This window comes from Euprymna scolopes, chromosome 37 (assembly GCF_053919585.1).
Source record: "Euprymna scolopes isolate OS-2025 chromosome 37, ASM5391958v1, whole genome shotgun sequence".
In the NCBI taxonomy this organism is placed as follows: domain Eukaryota; kingdom Metazoa; phylum Mollusca; class Cephalopoda; order Sepiida; family Sepiolidae; genus Euprymna; species Euprymna scolopes.
In genome coordinates, this window is record NC_136518.1 from 48,346,142 (window position 1) to 48,368,403 (window position 22,262).

Sequence of the window (22,262 nt, forward strand, 5' to 3'; positions counted from 1 at the left end):
AACCAAAAAAAACAATACACTAAAGAATAAAAAGCAAAGCAAGCAAAAAGAAACAAAGCAAATAAGAAAAAAGCAAGCAAGAAAAACAAAACAAAAGAAAAAAGCAAGCAAGAAAAACAAAACAAGAAAGAAAAATACAATACAAAAAGGAACAACAAAATACAAGAAAGAAAAAGACAACATAAGAAAAAAGACAACAAAAAAAGAAAAAAAAACAATATATGAAAGAAAAAACAAAGTGTGATAATGGTGTTGAGTCACAGAAATAAGCACCCATGTTTGGCACGTGCCCACTGTAGAGAAGCACTGGCATTGAACATGAAACCCTTCTGATACAAAAATAAAATGAATGCAAATTTAGGCGTTTTTGAGGTTCAAGGTGGCAGCATAAAAAACAGATTTTTTTTGTTTTTTGGACATTCTCATGAGTTTGTTGTCAACTGGGAAGAGGAAGATGAGTACTGCTGCTGCTCGGGAAAAACCTTTTGTCCCAGCCAAGTACAATGCTGAGTGTTAGTGTGATGAATTGAGAATTATGAGGAGTTAATGAGAAGTTCCAACCCTTTTTTTTTCTTTTTTTCAGAAAGCAAGCAAGAAAGAAAAAAGATGAGAAAAGAAAAGTTATCAGCAACTGACCTAGTTTCAGTGTTGTTTTTCAAACATTTACCAGTAACAAAGAAATTTCTTTTTCATTTTGTCCGAGGTCTCATACACTAATTTGGTTTGTGATGATGATAAGCGAAGGGATATCAAAGTATATTTTTTACGCTAATCAGTTGATGGTGGATTGCATTATAAATGTATCTTTTGTAGTGCGTGAAGTTTTAGACAGACAGATAAACAGATGGAAATATGATACCATAAAATTTCATTCACATTGTCACCTATGTTGGTTTTTCTTCTTCGTTTAATGTGTAATATAACAAAGATCATGGAAAAGTTTGAGTGATACTGTAAAGGTCAGAGGTGACCCCAGAATAGAAGTTCTTAAAATTACATGACTTTGCTCTGGGTAGTGTCCTAAATCGGGGGGGGGGGGGGGCAGTGTGCATAGTATGGTTTGATGTAGCAAGACAAGCTGTCTATTTTTTTCTCAAGCAAATCTATGAAAATAATCTGCCTGTCTCATATTTTACTGTAACTGTCTCTCTTTTTAAGTGAAACTATTTTATAAGCATCAATGCCCAAGTGGGTTTCTCAGCAAACAAAAAGAACATCAATTCACAACAACAATAAGTGTGTATAACGATTTATACACCCATCAATACGTGAAAAATATAACAGGTGTCTGTTCGAAATCAGATGTGAGGAGCATGTTATCCAGAGCAGCACAAAGTGATTTACTCCATGAAACTATCATTTATACGGGTTTCAATGTACCATTTTGCTTGAGATCATTTTTGAGTCATTCCAATTCTTTCTTAGCCTGCCTTTATTTTGCTTAACCTCAAGTGAAATACGTGTACATTGGTTTATCTAATCAGAGCTTTGTTCAACATCACTATATCTCTGTAGACAGTTGCAACACCGAGCTAACTCCAATCTCAGCAGAAAGTCAGAATTAACAGTTGTCAAAGCCCACACCACAAATTTACTGAACCATAGCCATGTCATTCCTCTGCATCCTCAACAAGTGGTATCCCAGCATTCACTCGCATAAAACATGGTGTTATGGATATAAGTCAGTCAGTACATGCAAGATCGAACTTAATTAGCATTACCCTACTGATCCAGATCATATCTGTTGTCCCAGCAATGTGCAGACGCAATGACCTAGAAAGAAAATCGCCGCTGAGTTTGAGTTTTATGTAAAAACGGAAACTAAAAGAAATCCTTACTTAATTGTTTGTAAGGAGAGTTTACTCCCCCCCCCCAAATAATTATTTTGTATTGAATGACAAAAGCCATTTTCTGAACATCTCCAACCATCAATTGATTACAAATAACGGTTCAATAAGCATGGTAAATTACAGATTACATAATGCTTAGCATTAGCAATCCACTGAGTTATTTTGAAATTGTCAGATAACTTCATGGCGAGTTGGAATATTGTTATTTCTTCAGTCTGTAAGAAATCATTTTGTTATAAACATAATTTACAAGGCTTGTTGGATATATTCTAAGAACTTGGCAGCCATTTTATTTTCTAGGTCACTGTGTCTACACATTATCAAGTTGCTTCTTTTATATTGTAGTTTCTGTATATACAGATTTTTATCATTCAATGTCAAACCGAAAAATCTTTGAGAAATACTTACAGCACTGAATTTTTCCATTTCCTCAAGTCGGGGAATGAGGATCTCAACAACAGACACAGATTTATTTTGTCCAAGAAACTTCACTGCCAAATCCACAGCCTAGTGAAAAATAAAACATAATTGTAAGAGAAAAATAAATCATATTATTTTTAATTGAAATTCATTATTGAGATGAGTATTATTTATATTAATTTATTTTATTGCGGACTATTATTCTCATCTTTATTGGTTGTTGTTTCACAATGTTTCGGCCAACTATTTCTCTGGCCTTCGTCAAGTGGTAACCGCGACGGATAGGAACTCCGAATCTCCCAACTGCATTCTCAGCAATCACTGACATCCGTAGTTGTTGACGAAGACCAGAGGAATAGTTGGCCGAAACGTCGTGAAACAACAACCAATAAAGATGAGAATAAAAGTCCGCAATAAAATAAATTAATAAAAATAAATCAATTTAAATATTTCCATTTTAAAAAATGTATTAATAAAATAAAAAAAAAAGAAAGAAAACATATACAGAAAATTTTGAGGTCGAGATGCATCCTGTACATGCAAATATATAAACTGAACCAAACGAAGCAGCACTCACCGCAGGCAGGTTGAATCAGCTTCCTCTGGAGGAGAAAACTTCATGAAAATATCAAACTCGTAAGCACTCTCTAATCATTTGTGTATCCCTGACAGGGGAGATAAGAATGTTAGGTTTTTGCCGTTCTTCTAGAAAGATGTCAATGGTATTCCCATCTGGTATTAACCAGGTCTAACATTGCTTAACTTCGATAATCTAACAAGAACCAGTGTGTCAACATGATTGTATGCAGCTTGATATACGACAAACATATACACATAACTAACTTTATATGTATTTATGTGAAATTATATAAACAGCAGACAAAACCCTGATCTTTATATAATTTTACTTATATTAGTTCTAAATATGTATTAATCACTTTTGAAAAAAGTTATCTTTTTAGTTCAATACATTTGAACTTAATTTATATATTTATTAGTGATGGGACGATTCCCATATTCCTCTCGATTCTAATACAATTACTGATTCCATACTAAATTACTGATTCTGATTCTTTATAAATCTCTAAAAAATTTAACTATAAAGTTGTTATTTTTTTACCGATTATGGTAAAAACACATGTTAAATGTGCATATTTTTCCTCAAACTTAAAGACACACTTGTGCAGTGGTGGGGTGGCAGGTTTTGATCTGTAGATTTTAGCTTTACTGGTAGGTTAAAATTAATAAATATTGATTATTTTATTATTACTACAAACAGTGGAAGATTTTGTTTTAAACAAAATCAAATAAAAAAGGATAATTAAAGGAATCGTTTTTTGGCATCGGAAAATATGCACATATTTCTCGGATTCTGATACTCCAAAAAGTTGTGATTTTTCCGCTTCCCAATTCTAATTAATCGTCTCAACACTAATATCTATATATGACTAGCAGGGGAGTGTCTGGCCTTGTCGGTCATAGAATATGCTTAAATATATTTTAATTCATGCATATTTCGTATTTATTATTATTACAGAGCCAATTCTCTATTGAATATTATATATATATATATATATATATATATATATATATATATATATATATATATATATATTCCAGGTTCAAAAATATTCAAAAGATTAGAATCATTGAATTCCAACAGAGGTCGTTGATAGTACTTGATTAGCAAGAGCAAATTATAATTTTTTTATTTTCTTTATGTAATATATGACTATATTTACATAAAAAAAAAAAAATGTGTATATATATATATATATATATATATATATATATATATATATATATATATATATATATATATATATATATGTGTGTGTGTGTGTGTGTGTAATACTGATTTTAAAAGTTAAAAAAAAAAAAATGATTTAGGTGCCATCAGCTAGAATTGAAACCAAAATATTTAGTACTTCAGCTGCATTTCCTACCGGTTGAGCTAACCCGACAGACAGATAAGAAAGATTTAAAATTAAATGACTTCTCGCTATGAGATGATTGAATTTGAGCATAATAAAAATATATTGACAAGTTGAAATGAACATTTTGCCTTTCAAGTTGCCGGCATGTTTCTGTATGTGTTATACATCCATCCAAACAAAGATTTTAGTTGTTATAAACGATCCTTGGTGTATGATTATTATTTCCTGTTAATTACAGTGTTATATGACCAGTAGTTTAAGAGATTATCGATTAAGCACACCACATAAATCTACTGTTTTATTTATATAGAATTTGGTTGTTATAGTCATTTGAAGTATGTAATATCAGTACAGTGCAATGGACAGCTGTTTCATGCCTTTTTCTCTTCTCTGCATCCTCTTTCTCACAGAAGAGACATTGCAAGCCTGTCCCTGCTCTACCACTATTTCCAGGGCAAGTGTTCGACTCTATGGTCCCCCTTCGCCAATCTTTCACAAAAACCATTTATCTAGTCAAAATCATTATTAATAAATACTCTCATGCTCTATCGTTGCCCAAAACCTAAACATGGATTCCATGAAAAAAGCTTATTCCCTAGAACTGCCCACCTGTGGAACTCTGTTTCGCTGGTCTGCTTTCCAGCTGACTACAATATCATTATAAACAAATCCTTGTTCACCCATCCTCGTAAATGATCTGATTATACCAAATTACTTCTACAAATGATTATTACACAACTGTCCAAATGACTACAATACACATATTAACCCTTATCCTCGAGTGGTCTCTGGGCCTTGATATGTGGTGACCCCTTTGTGAACAAAAAAAATATTTGTAGGTTTGAGATTTGGACATCATGGACCACGGTAAAGCACCAGAATATTGGAAGAGAGTAACTTGCATCATGATCAGTCGTACCAGGTTACGAAATCTTAGTAGTAGCTCAGTGTTCCTTGAGTACCTTGAAAGCCATGAAATCTGAGCTGGAGAATTGCACAAAGAATGTGGAAGCAGTAGCTAGCAGGAAGGATCATTGTAGGTACCCTGACTGTATTTATACAACACAGATTCTGCCTAGAACATCAGGGAGGTGACAGTGGCTAAATGGTTAATAATAACACAGACTGACAACCTGGGTGTATTAAGTTTGAATCCAGTTTGTTCCACAGAAACTCTTTCACTTAGGGATGTTGACAACCTTCATGAGTTCCCGCCCTGTAAGTACTGGATGTCTTTTTAGAAAAAATTCTGACTAAAAAAATAAGGGGGGGGGGGCGGAGGAGACAAATGCCAACGATAATCATGATTCATATGAAATGACTGAATCCTCCTCCTCTTCCTCACCACCACCACCAACAACATCAGCAATATGATGATGATGATTATTGATGAGTAAGCTGATTGCTAAGATCAAATCGATGTTCAGAAGTATTTTGATGGACACGATAGTAACCAATTGCTCCAGGTTCAAGACTAACCTGAAGGCCATTGTAGAGGCTTAGAGCAGCGGTAGCTTCTTTGAGTGAGTTGGATTCAACCAAAGATCTATGAAGTGATACATTTTGAATTCTGAGAAGGTTTTCTATATTTTACAAAGATGCGTCAAATTTAAACACTCTGTAAATTTTCATTTGAAGTAGATTTCATACTGACCTTGTGCCAACACTTGAGTAAGACACTGGTGTCTTGAGTGACCGTCTGCGTGACCTTCATATAACAATCCACAGCTCGAGCATAGTCTTTATTGCTCTCCCATTCACGGGCTTGTCTCACTAGAGTTTCAATTCCCCTGAGAAAATAAATAAATAAAATCAATAATAAAGAAAACAAAAAAAAATATATTAAAGTTGGTTTTACTATTTTACTCATTTCTTAACTCTAACCCAGTAATGGCCGGAATTGTTTTTACTTTCATATTAGTTTCTTGTTTAGGTTCTCATCCAGAATTCACCCTATATTATAAATATGATGTATGTACCCATGACGAAGCAAAAAGTATCATATCCTAAAACTCATAAATTGATCAAGTTGGTTGGTTGGTTGTTTTTGTTTTACGGCATATCAACCCTTTTCAGGTTATTTAATGCCGAATCCAAAGATTTTAAAGAAAAATGTTTTAATAGAATATATTTGTTGTTTTCAAGTTGGTTTCTATTTTACCCATAGTTGGGATCCTAACAGGTACTACCACTCCGGGTCAAAGTGGACCTGGGATCAATGGCAATTAAAGGGTGGCTCCACACTCCCCAAAGCCCGCAAGCTGGAGCCTCACCACTGGATATAGTTTAAGGTCATATCCAGGACCAATCGATCAAATAGTTTTATTTTTAAATGGAAAAATTAAATCTTATAAGTATCCAAGGACTGACTGTGATGCCCACTATTTTGAAAAAAAAATCTAGAAAAAGAAGGGAGATAACTCAACAATAATTCATACTTCCTAGATTTCTGCTGCAATGTTTACAAATTACTATTAATCACTTAAAAATGTTTTTTTTTATAAACTAAAACTACTTGATCAATTTACATGATTTTTAAAATATGATAGTTTCATTTTCTGGACGGGTATGTACATCATATATATTTTTCTTTAGTTTTGTTTTTTTTAAAATAGGAGAAATATTTTGGATCCTTGTATAAACTGCATTATTTTCCTCCAAATTATTTTTCAGTTTATAAATCTAATTTTGTTTAATTTTCTAAGAGTCACAAATAATTTTTTTTTCAATAACAAAATATTTACTAAGAAATAGAAATGCATTATGCTAGAACTTTATGCTGTTGTATTTTTTTATTTAAATTAATAATACTCTAATAGCAAACAGTTGGTTTTCAACAATAAAAAAAGAAGCAGATGCTATGTGATTGAAACAGGAATCTTTAGATGTTCAGTCTGATGCTCAACCAACCAATCTATTTGGGCTGGCCATATGTCTTGCAATGCCAAGCATTTTGGTAATTGTACTTAAGCATAGCTGATATTACTACTGCTGTTATTGTTGCCGTTGAGCATTGTTCATTCATTTCGTATGAATGAGATGATTATTACATTTCTGAATTTTTGAGATGAGGATTACTTATTCATATTATTTGGATTCTTCGGACTACTGCTTTCATCTTGAGTGTCATTTTCACGTTTTAGTCAATGTAACTTCCGATCTTCTTCAGGTGTATCATGTCGAACTCAGGAATTTGGATGAAATTTTGAACGGAACACTTTATTTACTTGACGGGGGTAACATGCTCTCATCCCATCAGCCATGACTGGATAGAGGTCCTAAGTAATTCACAATTGTATTTTTTGGTCGTCCACACTGAGAATTAAACCTTCAGTAGAATATCACTTTTACAAGTGACTTTTCCAAGTAATTTAACCACCGCACCACAGAAATGACACTCAAGATGAGAACAGTCATTCAAAGAATCCGAATAATACTAGATGATTATTGTTGGTATTTGTTTCCCATATCTTTCTAGTTAGAATTCTTTCTAGGAAGACATTGGATACTTACAGGAAGGACTATATGAAGGTTGCTAACATCCTTAAGTGGAAATGTTTCTGTGGAAAGAACTGGATTTGAACTTGGCATACCCAGATTGTCCAGACTGTACCTCTATAAGGCAACCATTTGCTCATGTATGAAGTACTGTTGTCACATTTGGGCTGGTGCATCTGCTACTTGTCTCTTACTCCTAGATAGGGTTCAAAAGAGAGTCGCCAACCTGATAGGTCCTGACCTGTCATCTAGGTTTCAACCTCTGTCCCATCAACGAAATGTTGCATACCTCTGCCTGTTCTACAAGTACTTTAATGGTGAATGCTCTGACGAACTACAAGCACTTGTACCCCCTCAATGTGAATACCTCCGACAAGTAACTAAATCCCACCCCTTCACAGTAGAGATCCCTAGATGTAAGAAAGCCTTCTTCCCCAGAACTGCTAGACTTTGGAACTTCCTTCCGGGATTCTGCTTTCCCAACTGTACTGACATGCAGAAGTTCAAGTGTAATGTGAACAGACATCTTGCTACTCATCTCCCTTCATAATACCCTTGCAACTTATGTCACGGATAGTAGCCCCCTACTTCAAAGTGGCACTGTGCCTTGTTTGGGGTGAAAATTAATATAAAAAAAAATAATAATAAAAACAAAAATAAAGAAAATACGTATTGTTAACCACAGTCATCTCTCAGTGCATCCATTGGGCCAATCAAATAGCAAAACTTTTTTTTATTATTCCAGTAAGTTAAAAAACTTTAATCTCAATTTAAAACTGAAAACGCATAAGAAAAAGAAAGATCAAAGATAGCCATTGTCACCTCCCAGCTGCTACTGCAACATAATAGCAAGGTAACTTTGTGCAGTGATATATATTTACATTTACTACAGTTTCTTTCTAGAAAAATATTGGCTACTTATGGAAGGGACCATATGAAGGTTGTCAACATCCCTAAATGACATTGCTGCTAAGATAACATCCATTTAAAAAGGGCTTATAATTAGATGAAATATTTTAAAAGAAATTTAACTGAAATACATATTTTTGTTGTTAAGAATAGAGATGAATGATACACAAAAAAAAAAAAAAAATGAAATAGCTGAATTGGAATCAAATATTGATTTTATAAGAAGAATGCTATTAATTACAAAGATTCAAGAAAGAGACTTGCTTTACTTTATTATGCAGATGTATTATAGTAGTTTTGTTTGGTGTTGTTGGCATATTGCTGGTGATTGTTGTTGAGTATCATTCATTCATTTCATATGAATCAGATGATTATTGTTGGTGCCATTCATTCCCTAGATATCTTTCCAGTTAAAATTCTTCTTAGAAAGACATTGGGTACTTAGCAAGGACCAGATGAAGGTTGCCAACATCGTAAGTGAAAGTGTTTTTGTGGAATGGACTGGATTTGAACTTGGCACACCCAGCTTGTCAATCTGTGTTGTTAAACACTTAACTACTGTCACCTTCCAGTACATCCACTAGATCAATCATAATAGGAAAACTGTTCTTAATTATTCTTGTAACTTTAACCTAAATTACAAATGAAAATGCCTAAGTAAAAGAAAAAGAAAGATTGAAGATTACAAATCAGAAGGTTGTGATCAATAAATCAAATATTGATTTTGTCAGAAGAATACTATTAATTACAATTCAAAAAAGAGATTTGCTTTATTTTATTATATAGATTTATAATTCCTATTTGCAAATCTCTCTAATCAATATTACCATTTCAATTTAAGCAGGATGGACAGGTGAACAGAGCTTCTTATGCTCTTTGAAATCAAGGTCAAGATGACAAGGAAATTTGTTAAAAAGTACAGGTTCAAGTTATCTTAATGTTTTGAGCTCCCTCATAAGCAAAGGCAACAAGAAGATCGACAGTTGCACATGTTTTTTTTTTATTTTTCCCCTGAAGAAGAGATATTACTCATAGAAATTAGGGACAGCAACACCTATCATCTTATACAACACATAATGTTAGCAAATAAACGTAATATAATTTAAAATTGTACAACATTTCTTCTAATATTGTCATTATTCTTTTATATGCTAACTCATGTTCACGGTGTTTCCTGTGAACCACATTGATATAGCATTCAAACACAACTCCTTTCACAAGAAGATTAAGGCTAGAAGTGTTTGGCCTATACGGGCTCCGCCAAATTCTGCAGGCACCATTTTGTCACCAACATCCAAATTGGGACGTGATGCAGGATCATCCCTTCCAACGAATCTCTTTTTAAAAAAGAAACTTTGTTAGTTTGGCTATGCACCGCAACTCAGGAGCATCCACAAAGCAATAGTTCCAGAACCACTCTACAAGTTGGCAAAGACACCTAGGAGGCCAACTGAAGACATAGTTACACACTATGAAAGCTGACGTTGAACCTAGCTCTGATCCACAGATCTATGCTGTTCACCACTGGTCCCGGGACTGGCTGCCTTGGCTATCTTGGTCACTGTGGACTGTCGTACATAGTTTACGTCCATCAAGGGTGCTGTATGCTCCCATGAGACGAGATGGCTCAAATCATCCTGGATGAATGTCGCCTCAAGTCAAGTCAGCAAGATGATTTAACAAATTGAAAGAATGTCACAAGATCTGGAGAACACACCCAGGACGCCAATAAATGGTTGAGTTCCAAATTCCATGAAAGTTTCCAAGTTCAGCGCAAAACATCTGACGTAGGACAGATTGCAAAACGGCTGAAACATTCGTTACCTTGGTTTTGATTTGCTTCCACATTTAAAAATAAGCATGCTTAGATACAATGTGAAAAACTGCAAATAACTCTGCCACATCCCTCTTTTAGCACATGATTTTTTTGCTGGAATTAGTGTAACATAATGCCTATGAGTGTGTGGGAAAATATCAGCAGCAGCAAAGGATGGTTGCCTTGCGAAGAGATTAGCAGCAGCAGTAGCCAAAAAAAAAAGCGCATATGCAAATTAGGAGGAGTACGCAATTTTGGCGCGAGAAGAAAAAAAGAAAAAAAGGACACAACATGTTCAGAAGAGAAGCAAAGTGTGTGTCGAAGAAAATGGATGTTCAAAGTCGAAGATTAGAAATGGCTGGCTATGGCCAGCATGTGGTCAGAGAAGAAAAGTGTACACCAGGTGAGATGGATGGATTTTTATTTTTTTCTTTCTTGTTTTACTTTTATGAATTACTAACGTAAAGTGTAACACCACATAACATTACATTAGGCCTCTTCAGTTCAGGAAATGTCTAAGAATTATTTTGATAGATATCATCTTTGAGATATAACCCCACAGATAAAATGGTCCAGTGAGTATCAAGCCTATTCTATATTACATTTTTTTTTTTTTTACAAAGGCATCACCACTTATCAAGGCCAAGAGGCCACTCGAGGATAAGGGTTAAAGAGTGCACAGTAGAAATTGGACAATATAGTAATCGTTAGTAATGGAAATTCGGTAAATTTGTTACCTTATATGGAACGGCTCATCAAAAACTTGTTTACATTAGACTTGAAGACAATCATATTGTAGTCAGCTGGAAAGCAGAAGACAATTCCATAGGCGTGCAGTTCTAAGAAAGAAGCTTTTTTCATGGAATCTACGTTTAGGTTTAGGAACAGATAAAGAGTGGGGGAAATTAGTGATAGTGTTTTCTGCTAGACAGGTGTTTCTTGTGAAAGTTTGGCGAGGGGGACCATAGATTGAAGCTCAGCCGAGCACTTGCCATGAAAATAATGATAAAGCAGAGACAAACTCACAACATCTCTTCTGTGAGAAAGAGGTTGCAGGGAAGAGAAAAGGGGATCCCCTATGAGGCTACAAAGTCTATTTTGAACTCTATCAAGGCAGGATAAATCCTTTCTAGCAGCTCCTGCCCAATATCTACAGGATAGAGATATCTACTGGATTGATAGAAGGATCCCACCATTTTTCCAGTGGCCTTGGCAACAGATTTAATGTATGTGTTCCATTTAAGATCAGAAGTAAAGGTCAAGCCCAGAAGCTTGTCAAAACATGAGGCCTCCCCAAGACGAGAGCCATTCATTTCAGTTTATACCAGATGGGGATCAGAGCGTTGATGATGTAAAGATAAAAGCTTGGTTTTAGATGCATTAAAAGTTACAAGCTATCTCTTTCCCCATTGTACCACTTGCTCAAGATCAGAGGAGAGAGAATCGGAGAGAACTTGGCCGTTTACGGTCTTAGATGTGCTACCATAGATAGTAGTGTCATCAGCATAAATGTCTATGGATGATGTAAGGATGTGATTTGGAAGATCATTAATGTAGATCAGGAAAAGAGTTGGGCCCAGGATGGACCTCTAAGGAACTCCAGCATTAATACTGTGAGCTTCTGATTTTTGCCCATCAACTACTACTCTTATGAACCTATCAGAGAGAAATGATTTAATAATTGAGAAGACATTTTCTTGTGAAGTAAACTTTTATGCCATACTCTATCAAAGGCCTTTGATATGTCAAGAGCAATTTCCCTAGAAAGGTAGCCTCCATCGAGAGCTCCGCTAATCCTATGAGATATAACTGTAAGCACATCTGCTGTAGATCTAGCAGAACAGAAACCACATTGCGTGTCACTAAGAAGCTTATTTTTGCTGAGATGGTTGATTACTTCTCTATTTAACACAGATCCTACTGATGAAACGATCACTAAAGTGTCCTCATTTAACTGAACAGTGATCTTGAACATTTGTAGCCTGATGATTGCCTCCATGATTGCTAAGGACCTTCAATGCACGCTACAGATTTACCCCCCCCCACTGCCATATGAAACCCGATGTAACTTTAATCTAGTTTATTATTATAACTTTTGTACCATTCAGAAGAAGCTTAAAATAATATTTAAAAATTTTTCACATTGTATGAGAATAACGAAAATGCAAGACCAAAATTGTGTTTACATTATTGATGCCTTAAAACAATATTCCTATGTAGTGATCATTTTGAAGGTGTTAACATACTCGTGTTTAAAAAAAATCTAGCAAAAAATCAATTAATGACCAGATTTTCCTGAAATTTTCAATACTTATTCATTTTTAAATTAACTTATATTTTCAAAGTTGTTTTTGAATAATTAAAACATGTTTATACATATATATATATATATATATATATATATATATAAACCCATTAATTATTTCACTTACCTTGAAGTTGTAAATAAAAAAATGGGCATAAAAATCAATATTATCATATTTAAATAAAAAAATTAATATTTTCTTCTCAATAATATGTACTAGAATTAGTTGACTTACTATGAAAAAAAATTCTAAAAAATAATTTTTAAAAGATTTAAATAGAAAAAAATTATAATATTCCACTATATGAAGTTTTAAACAGATCTTTGAGTAAGGGTTTCCAATTTAAAAAAAAATATTTTCATATAATATCAAAAAATGACTATTGGCAATTTGAAAATAATAAATTCAACTACAACTTCAAATTATGTTAATTGTTAAAGGATTTTTATATTTTTATTTCTCAGATGGGGTCAACTTGATTTTAGCATTTATTTTCAAAAAATGCATGGATGCTTCCAATTAATAAAATCAACACATAAAACAATAGAAAAAAAACGTTTCTTCCCTTATTCAATGTAGCGTCTTTGAGCATTCATAAAAATTATACGCAATTATAAGTTAAACACAAAATCATGACATTACTGATATTGCAATTTTACCCAAGAATTTGGAAGTTCCTCGTGATTGTACAATAAAACAGAAGTTCTTCATATAAATCAGTTAAGCTGTGAATATGCATAAGTGTTTGTGTGATACCGTCACACAGTTTAAAAAAGGAACCTCAAACATTGTCCGTTGCTAGCCATTGTCAATCCTCAATGATTATTTTCTTGGTCCGACCTACTCTTACCCAATTTTGACTTCAAATCTCTCTTGGGGGACTTCCAAGCCATCTGCTGTTATTCACTGCTCCCAACTGAAAATTGTTCAAAACTATTTCTAAATATATTGACCTCTATGTTCATTTTTTTGTCTTAGTTACCAACACACACTGGCTACTTTCGCACTTACTCTATCAACCACTGACCTATACACAAAGTTTGTTGTTCAGAAACTGGCTGCTAACTGTGAGGCATCTTACTCTATAGTCGTGAGGCAGGTTACCTCAACATTCCATAAGAATCTTTCACTTAGTGATACAAGCACCAAGTGAAAGATTGTTTCAGCAATCTACCCCACTACAGTTGGCTATTTGGAAACTGGCCACTAACCGTGAGTTATCTTACTGTCTTGAGAGTTCAAAAGACCTTAACAGCCCCCACCCCCACCCCTCATCTTTTTACTAATCTCACTTTCTATATTTTTGTGTTTGCTAATGAATCCTTTCCTCCCATTATTGGGATCTTGGCTCAGAGAGGACATCCATAAGATCACATTCATGCCTGAAACTTTGTGTATAGGTCAGGCAAAGACTGACATTTATTTATACCAAATATGGTTTGATTGCAGAAAAAAAAAATGCAAATTTTATTAATGTATCCATAGGCTGAATTTTTTTTAGGGGGGGGGGGGAGGGGAGCAAAGACATTTGGATGTTAATAGACAAATCAAGGTAACATTTTTGGAGGTTTTCTCTTGTACAATGCATTTTAAAAATACCTGGATGATTTGCTGATCATTGCATTTTCATATTCGGCCTGCAGAGCTTGCAATTTATTCGGCAAATACTGGTTGCACAGTCGCAGGGCATCTTTCCACATTTCTCGGTCCTAAAAATAAACAACATACATTAAACATGCTGAATCAGTCTTACAGAAAAATGGGGGGAACTTTCACACCCTTATTATGAATTAAATCTTCCATTTTCTTTTTTTTTTTTTTTTTAATTTATATAATCAATAGCTTTTTTAAAATAATTAATTTTAATCATTTTTGGCAAGAATTATTACTAGTCCTGTATATACAAGGTGTATAAAATATTGGAGCACACATTTTAAAAAACTGCTGCTTAGAAACAGATATCTATTTTACTGAAAAACGTTTTTGAAGACAATAATTTTGTAATTATATTATTTAGCTTTGATGTAAGCAAACAACTTTTATCTGGGTTATGTATCCCCTATCTACTAGGATCAGGTGATCTGTGTTCATATGAGACATCATTGGAGAACTTGAATGCCTACTAGACACTATCCTCGAGTGTCTAAGGTCTCTCAGTACAGGGGTTTGTCAGAACAACCTGGCATGAGGATACTTTTCCATAGAAGTAAATCCTGACCAAATATTCAAAATCACATAGTATTCGCAGCCCACATAACATCTCCTCACCACGCCTACCCCACAGCTTTTCCGAGGAATGGTGCACCTTCAAATGATATTACCTCAAGTAATAGCACGAAGCTGGATACTCCACCAGACTAGATAAATTCTTGTCTTGGAATCCAGTAAGACCATGAGACCAATATGAAAGATATACTACAACGTATAAAAATGGTTAATTGGGGAGAGGAAAATTATATTCTCAATTTCTTTACTAACTCAGTGCTTGAGAGATAAAGAACTTTAATGGAACATTCGAATATCTATGTATCTCATATAGAGTTCAAGTGTTAGCCCCAGGTTGTAGGCCCTTTGATTTCTGAGAAGTTCGACTGAAGTAAAATAAAACAAAAGTGGGAGAGAACTTGAATACTTATAAGACATTATCTTCGAGTGTCTAAGGTCTTTCTGAACAGGGGTTTTTCAGGACAACTTGGCGTGAGGATATTTTTCCCTACAAGTAGTCTACTCATTATGATTAACCAATATTTTTTTCATGAGGAAGAGTGCGCCTCCTCCAGGTGGTATTACTCCAAGCAACAGCACGAAGCTAGATACTCCACTAGACAAACCAAATTCTTGTTCTGGAATCCAGTAAAACCCAGACACCACAAGAAAGTATACTATAACGTATTTAAATGGTCAATTGAGGAGATGAAAATTATATTCCTAATTTCTTTACTAACTCATGGCGCAAATAAGACCTCCTTTTTATGAGGAATGGTGCACCTTCTTCCAAGTGATGTTACCTAAATAAGCAGTACTAAGCTGGATATGCCACCAGACTAGATAAATTCTTGCCCTGGAATCCAGTAAGACCAACAGACCACAAGAAAAGTATACTATAACATATTTAAATGGTTAATTGAGGAGAGAAAAATTAATGGAATATCTATGTATCTCAGAAAGAAATCAAGTGTTAGCTCCTAAAAAGAGGCCCCTTTATTTTTGAGAACTTTGAAGTAAAATAAAACAGAAAAGAAACTTTTAGGGATTATTTAGTGTTATGAAGGTGTTCATTATTGCCAAAGAACATGAGAGTAAACAGGGGAAAATGCGACAGTTTCTTGTGAATGACGTTTATAATGAACTAGCAGTACCCGCTAACCAGCGTTGCTCGGTAGAAACAAGCCCCCCCCCCCGAACAAAAATGAAAGTAAGGTTGTTGGTGTTGTTGTTGGTGCCCAACCCCCAACCTCTTCATGTTAAGGATATTGAGCAACACCCAGCCAACGGTGCCAACTGAGATTTTAAAAACCTACTAGATCAGGGAAAAGAAATCTCCAGATAATCGCTAGATTTTTAATTTTTGTCATCTGAAATTTTCAAAAACCGCTAATACAAAATCAAAATATCTTCCAAAAAGAAAAAAATATCATATTTTAACTCCCTACCCTACATAAAAAATAATATGTATATAGCATATTCAATATAAAAAAATGTTCCATATTTTCTCACTATATATTTCTGGAGTTATATTGAAGCAGTTAGCTCCCCAGAAGGCTTTCACATTTTATCAGCTAGTTTTACCTGATTTTCGGAAAGGGTATACTTTGTTTTGCAAGAAATAAATCTATATATATAAAAGGCAAAATGTGTGTGACCATTTCGTGTATGTCTTCAAAAGGCTTTTCTCGCACACGGTCCCGGGTTCGTTACTATCGTTTAAAACTGTTGATATAGGTCCTATATAATAATATCTAGGAATTAGAAAAGCATGTAGCGTATAGATTTATTTACGTCGATTTTTACAAAATTATTGGCTTCTCACGTATTGATTGGGCTTTTTAGTATAAATATGTGAAACTAAACTCAAACGACGTCTTCTCGGCATTGCGCCGGGAAAAACGTCCAGAAGCAATCAGCTTTGATCAATCTTTTACAGTTGCTATTCAATCTGGACAATTGAGAGCTGCTTTCCCCTCCTCAACATCTGTTAGGGGAAGAAAGTCAAATTTGGATAAATAAATCCAAACGCTGCGTGACTTCTATTTGATCTTCTTAATTAGGTCAAATGGTAGCAGCAGAGTTAACTTTTATTGCGCACGCCTGTTTTTATAGTTAAATAAATAAATTAAAACCGGCTTAAAGTCGTCGTGGCTCAATGGTTAGCGTAGCACAGTTTTTTTTTCACACATTAATTTCCAACTCAAGGGTACGGGTTCGATTCTCATACTCACCGAGTAACCCCCGCTAGTCATATAATAAAACAGTGGTCATAATAAAAATTAAATTGAAATATAATAAAAATTAAACACCACAATAATGGCGTACCTAAATATTGAATATTGCTGAATAAATTCTCCATAAATATAGGATGAGTTACTATTTGCAAAATAAATTTTTTACAAAAATCTGCAAAACATGGGTACCAGATTTTTAACCATTCATAAGATGAGATCCAGGAGGGGGAGGTAAAAATAGCACAAATGTATATAGGGGAAAATAGCACAAGATGAAAGTCTTTGAGAATATATATATATATATATATATATATATATATATATATATATAAAGGGAAAACATTAAGTTTGTCAATTTAAAAAATAAATTATAAATATATTTAAAAGCAGAAGAGGACCCTTAGCAATCCCCCTAAAAAAAATGAGATTTTGCTTTTTTAGGCGACTAAGTGTGAATATTTTAAATAAAATATTTTAGAATTTATAGTGGGGGATCATTTTTTCATATAAATTTAATAAAATGACCACTCATTTCTAGGACATTCTAACATTTTGGGGACAGGTTAGTAATCTTTAATATATGTCTAACTCTAAGTCTGACTTGTAATGTTGTAAAACCATGCAAAATCCCCTTATCTCCCATAGCAAAAAAAAAAAAATGCTTAACAGTCCCAAGTCGTAAATCATTTTTGAAAAATTGTATATAAAATATCTGACTAACTACTATAAAATGTCTCACTTGCTCTAAATTTTGGAGTGAAGTCATTTGTTTCCAATTTGAGAAATTAAGTCTCCTTAATTAAATTAAGCGTCCAGTTGTTTAACTTTTTAATCAATGTGTAAGACCTCTTTGAACAACATAATTTGAAATTATGAAGCAAAAAGAAAAAACGTTTTAGCACGTTAAAAGTACTGTATAATTTTTTTTATTATTATTTTGTGCTGTTGCTTGCTGCTTTTTACAAATTTCGGCTGGTAACTTTTTTTACACTTTACCTAAGCGAAAAAATACTTAAAAATTAAGGTGAGGGTGCTTAGAGCGTATTTTAAACTGCAGTGGCTGCACCCCCCCCCAATAAAATTTTCATTGGACTATGCGATTTTGTGGAGAGTAGCTATATGAAAAAGAAAGAAAAAAAACAAACTTATCACTAGTTCCTAGGCATGAACCGTGAATGCTGATTAGAAAATGGGGTGAATTAAAAGCAAACACGCTAACGAATTGGCCACCGTAACTTGTCAATGTAATTGGCTTAGAATTTTCCCTTATAATGCGTGATTGAATGAGTGAGATAAATAAAATTGTAACATGGCTAATCTCTCTGTATCTCTCTCTAACTGTCTCTGTCTGTCTGTCGTCTGTCTCCCTCCTTGTCTCTCCCTCTTTCTCTCTGTTGGTCACTATCCAGTGACTGCTCAACCAATCAGCAGGGGCGGATTTTGAAAGGGAGAAATTGTTATCTATAAACAGGAAAATGTGAAAGATATGGTAAGTCTTTCTGTCGAGTAATAAGTTAAGAGCAGTGAAAACCCAGTAGAGTAGGAATAAGTATGAATGGTGGGGGTGTTAAGTGGGAGTGGTGGAAGTACAAGAAAGGTAGAGAGGGAAATAGAAACTACTTCCTCTATAGATGGTGAGATTGTGATCATGGCGTTCCTTGGAATTAACGTAAGACGCCTAAATGTGTATATAATGTCGTACTAAAGTTACATAAGGTAGTGCCTAATAGTGTAGACATAATGAATTTGTATGTGGCATCTGTTGTTGTAAACCTATGGTATTTTATTCCAGAGGGTAAAAAAATGTGCCTCTTTTATTATATATAGGGATGACATTTATAATAAACTAGCATGTCACCTGGCATTGCCCGGTCGTAAAATATGCTTAAATAGATTTTAATTTATGCAGATTTCATATTTATTATTATAGAACCTATGCTCTATTTCAAAAGTTTGAAAAAGAAATATGACTTGAGTGCCATCAGCTAAAATTGTAACCAAAACAATTAGCTATCAGATAAGTACTGTATTTAAACACTTATGTATTAGTTACAACATTGAATCCGACAAGTCTTTACGATAAAATTGTGCAGGCATCTTATCTAGATTTAAATGTGTGATTATATATATATATTACAAGATTCAAGCAAGCAAGGATGCCTGGATGGTCTATAGAGTTTAATAATTATTAAGATTTTTATATGCCTCTGACATCATATCAAAAGTCCTCTCAAATTCTACTGGAGATTTTTTAACACAGTTTTATTGTGATGGACCATTCCAAGTGGCTTTGGGTTAAATTAATCTTTTCCGTAGTCAGTATATCATTTTTCACCATGTGATGTCATCCTCAGTTCACTCTGTTTTACATGATACTAGCGAGGGGTACCCAGCGTTGCCCGTGTGTTTGTAGGTGTGTGTGGTGTTAAATAAAAAAGAAACCGGGGGGGGGGATCGAACCGAAGCCCTGAGGCGAAGTTTGAAAATAAAATCGGCCAGCCAGAATGAGTTAGTGAAAGATTTTTGAAAGTCGTCGAGCATTACGACGACGATAACGATGTAAGCATTGTTATAAGCAAAGTAAGAAAAGAAAACAACGTTTTAATTAAGCGGGGGTGGGGGGTGTAATCAAAACATAAAAAAAAAACACAAAAAAATCTAACGTAAGGCAAACGAATGTTGAAAACAGAAAAACGAACAAGTGAAAAATGGCTTAAATGAGCCTGTTTCGATATTAAAATTGAAAAAATTGGTGGATACCCGGGTGTCGCTAAGAATAAGCAAAGTAAAAAAAAAAAAAGAAAAAAAACCAGGAAAACGAACGTTACGTGAAAAATGGCTTAAATAATAGGGTTCAATATTTAAATTTAAAAAATCGAAAAAAAAAAACATCTCACACCACGATTCGAACCCAAAACGTTTAGATAATGAACAAACGCGTTAACCAACTGCGCTAAAGCGACGGAGATGAAATTTACTCGGTTTTTCAACTATTTAAAGTAAATCAGGCCATGACGTCATCTGACACATGCGTAGAATCGGGCATCGTTACGAGAAACCCGTTTTTGTTGACCCCCCCCCCCTGTGGAAAATTGTCGATTTCGGGGTGAAAAAGTTAACGTTTTTGGCCAATTTTTCGATATTTTTCAAGCGAAGGATGGGCCTTCGATATGATAGCGAGTTTGTGAATTTTTGTCAGGTGTGTCAAAAGTTTTTAGCACACACACAAACATACACACACACACACGAACAAACATACATACATTTTCGCTTTTATATATATAGATTCCTTAAAAACTCATTGAAAATTTATTTATTAAGGAAACTAACTCACTAATCTTTATCCTCAAGTGGATGGTGCTACCAGATCATGCTGTCTGAAGATACTGGCTTCTTAACCCATAATGTACCAAGCATTGATGCTAATATTCTTTTTTCCTTCCCCTCAAACTCTTCTGCTTTCTATAAGGACTGGGACAATATGTCGCTTGGCGGTATGCACAAGTTATGTACACCTTGTAGTCGGATTAACATATAACCACTTTTTTAATTTGTGGTATTTGCTTTTATTTTCAATAAATACTGAGTTGTGTCTTTCTTTCAGACCTTTATTGGTCAACAACACAAACCAAACACAATGAATAAAAACTTGAAGCATAACATCGTTTACAAAATGACCAAATTTGGCATTAAGTAACTTGAAAAAGGTTGATATGCGGTAAAACAAAACAACCAAACCAAACACACTGGATAAGCGATGAAGTTAGCTAATGTGAATTTTAAGAAGGGTCACCTTTAGTGCATGTCACAATAACCTATTTGCAAACAGAATTGTACTCAGGGATCAATGACGTGAAGTTGAAGTGAGGGTCAAAGGCCAAACATGGTAGATTACATTTCGTTGTTTATGCATGCATGTGTGAGTCAGGAGTGATAGTATTTTCTGTATTTTGAATGCAAAGTCGAATGATGACATAATGTCAAATTTTCGAGTGAGAGAAACGAAGATAGCAAAATGATGCAGAAAACTGATAATCTCAGTGAATGTTACCAACGACTCTGTCCATCTGTGTGTCTCATTTCTCAAGTTTGAAAACTAAGTTAAGGAAATAATTTAGTTATTTAGTCTCTTTCTCTTCTAAGTCCATTCTCTCCAATAAAACATTGAAGAAATTCAGCGAATGTCTCCCTTGTATCTTTCATACATGAGTTTTATTCATCTTAGTTAAACAGACGAGGCATTCGATAACTACTAGATGAAGCGGCCACTCATGAAATGGCGACGATGAAGAAAAAAAGAGCAGCATGTATAAACACACACGCATATTTAAAGATTTTTCATGTATTTGATCTATTGATTACTCATTAGCGAAAACAACAAAAATAAATCATGAAACTCTTTCAATATTTTCATCACACATTATATTATAATCCATTTACCAACACATGATGCAGTGTAATAGGATTGGATCAGAATCAAAATATTAAAGTATTTCATCTTGATATGCTTAGCGACATTTTTTTAATTTCAAACTAACTTATCTCTTAATTTCAAAACTAATCTGTCTGTGGCAATCTTTATCCCATCTTTTTTTTAACGTGGCATATTGTTAAATAGCCGTAGCGTTCTGTTCAAAAATTGAGATTCGCATGTCCGTTTATGCATGATTCCAATGACTCTGCATTTTTACTGGTCTTTAAACTGTTATATTTTTCAATTCTTAATGCATTCAAACATACTGACTTGCACATACACAGAACCACTAGAATCATCAGACACAATCGGACAATTTTTATTTTCAAACTGGAAAAGTTTGTATTATTTTGATTGTTTGGACAATTATTCTCATCTCGGGTGTTATTGGCACAATGTTTCAGTCATTTATGTGTGCACATGCGTCAGGAGCAAAAGTATTTTACACTTTTTGAATGCAATAAGATTTGAAAAATATAATCATTTAGAGGCCACTCAAAATACAGAACCAGATTATTATTAGGTTGGTGCAAAAATAATGTTTTTTTAAACGTCAAAAAACATCATTTTTGCACAAACCTAAGACATAAACTAGACTACAAATTTTGTC

General features: G+C 34.1%; 1 protein-coding gene across 1 annotated transcript in view; it reads right to left on the bottom strand.

The window, feature by feature from the left end:
* LOC145261148 (intraflagellar transport protein 172 homolog) overlaps positions 1–22,262 on the bottom strand; it is a 265,859-nt gene that overhangs the window by 38,184 nt on the left and 205,413 nt on the right. The window contains exons 36-38 of the mRNA XM_080119448.1: positions 14,336–14,445; positions 5,862–5,997; positions 2,259–2,357 (exon numbers count right to left, since the gene is read on the bottom strand). Of these exons, the coding sequence (XP_079975574.1) occupies positions 2,259–2,357; positions 5,862–5,997; positions 14,336–14,445 (345 nt within the window). The remainder of the gene's footprint in view (positions 1–2,258; positions 2,358–5,861; positions 5,998–14,335; positions 14,446–22,262) is intronic.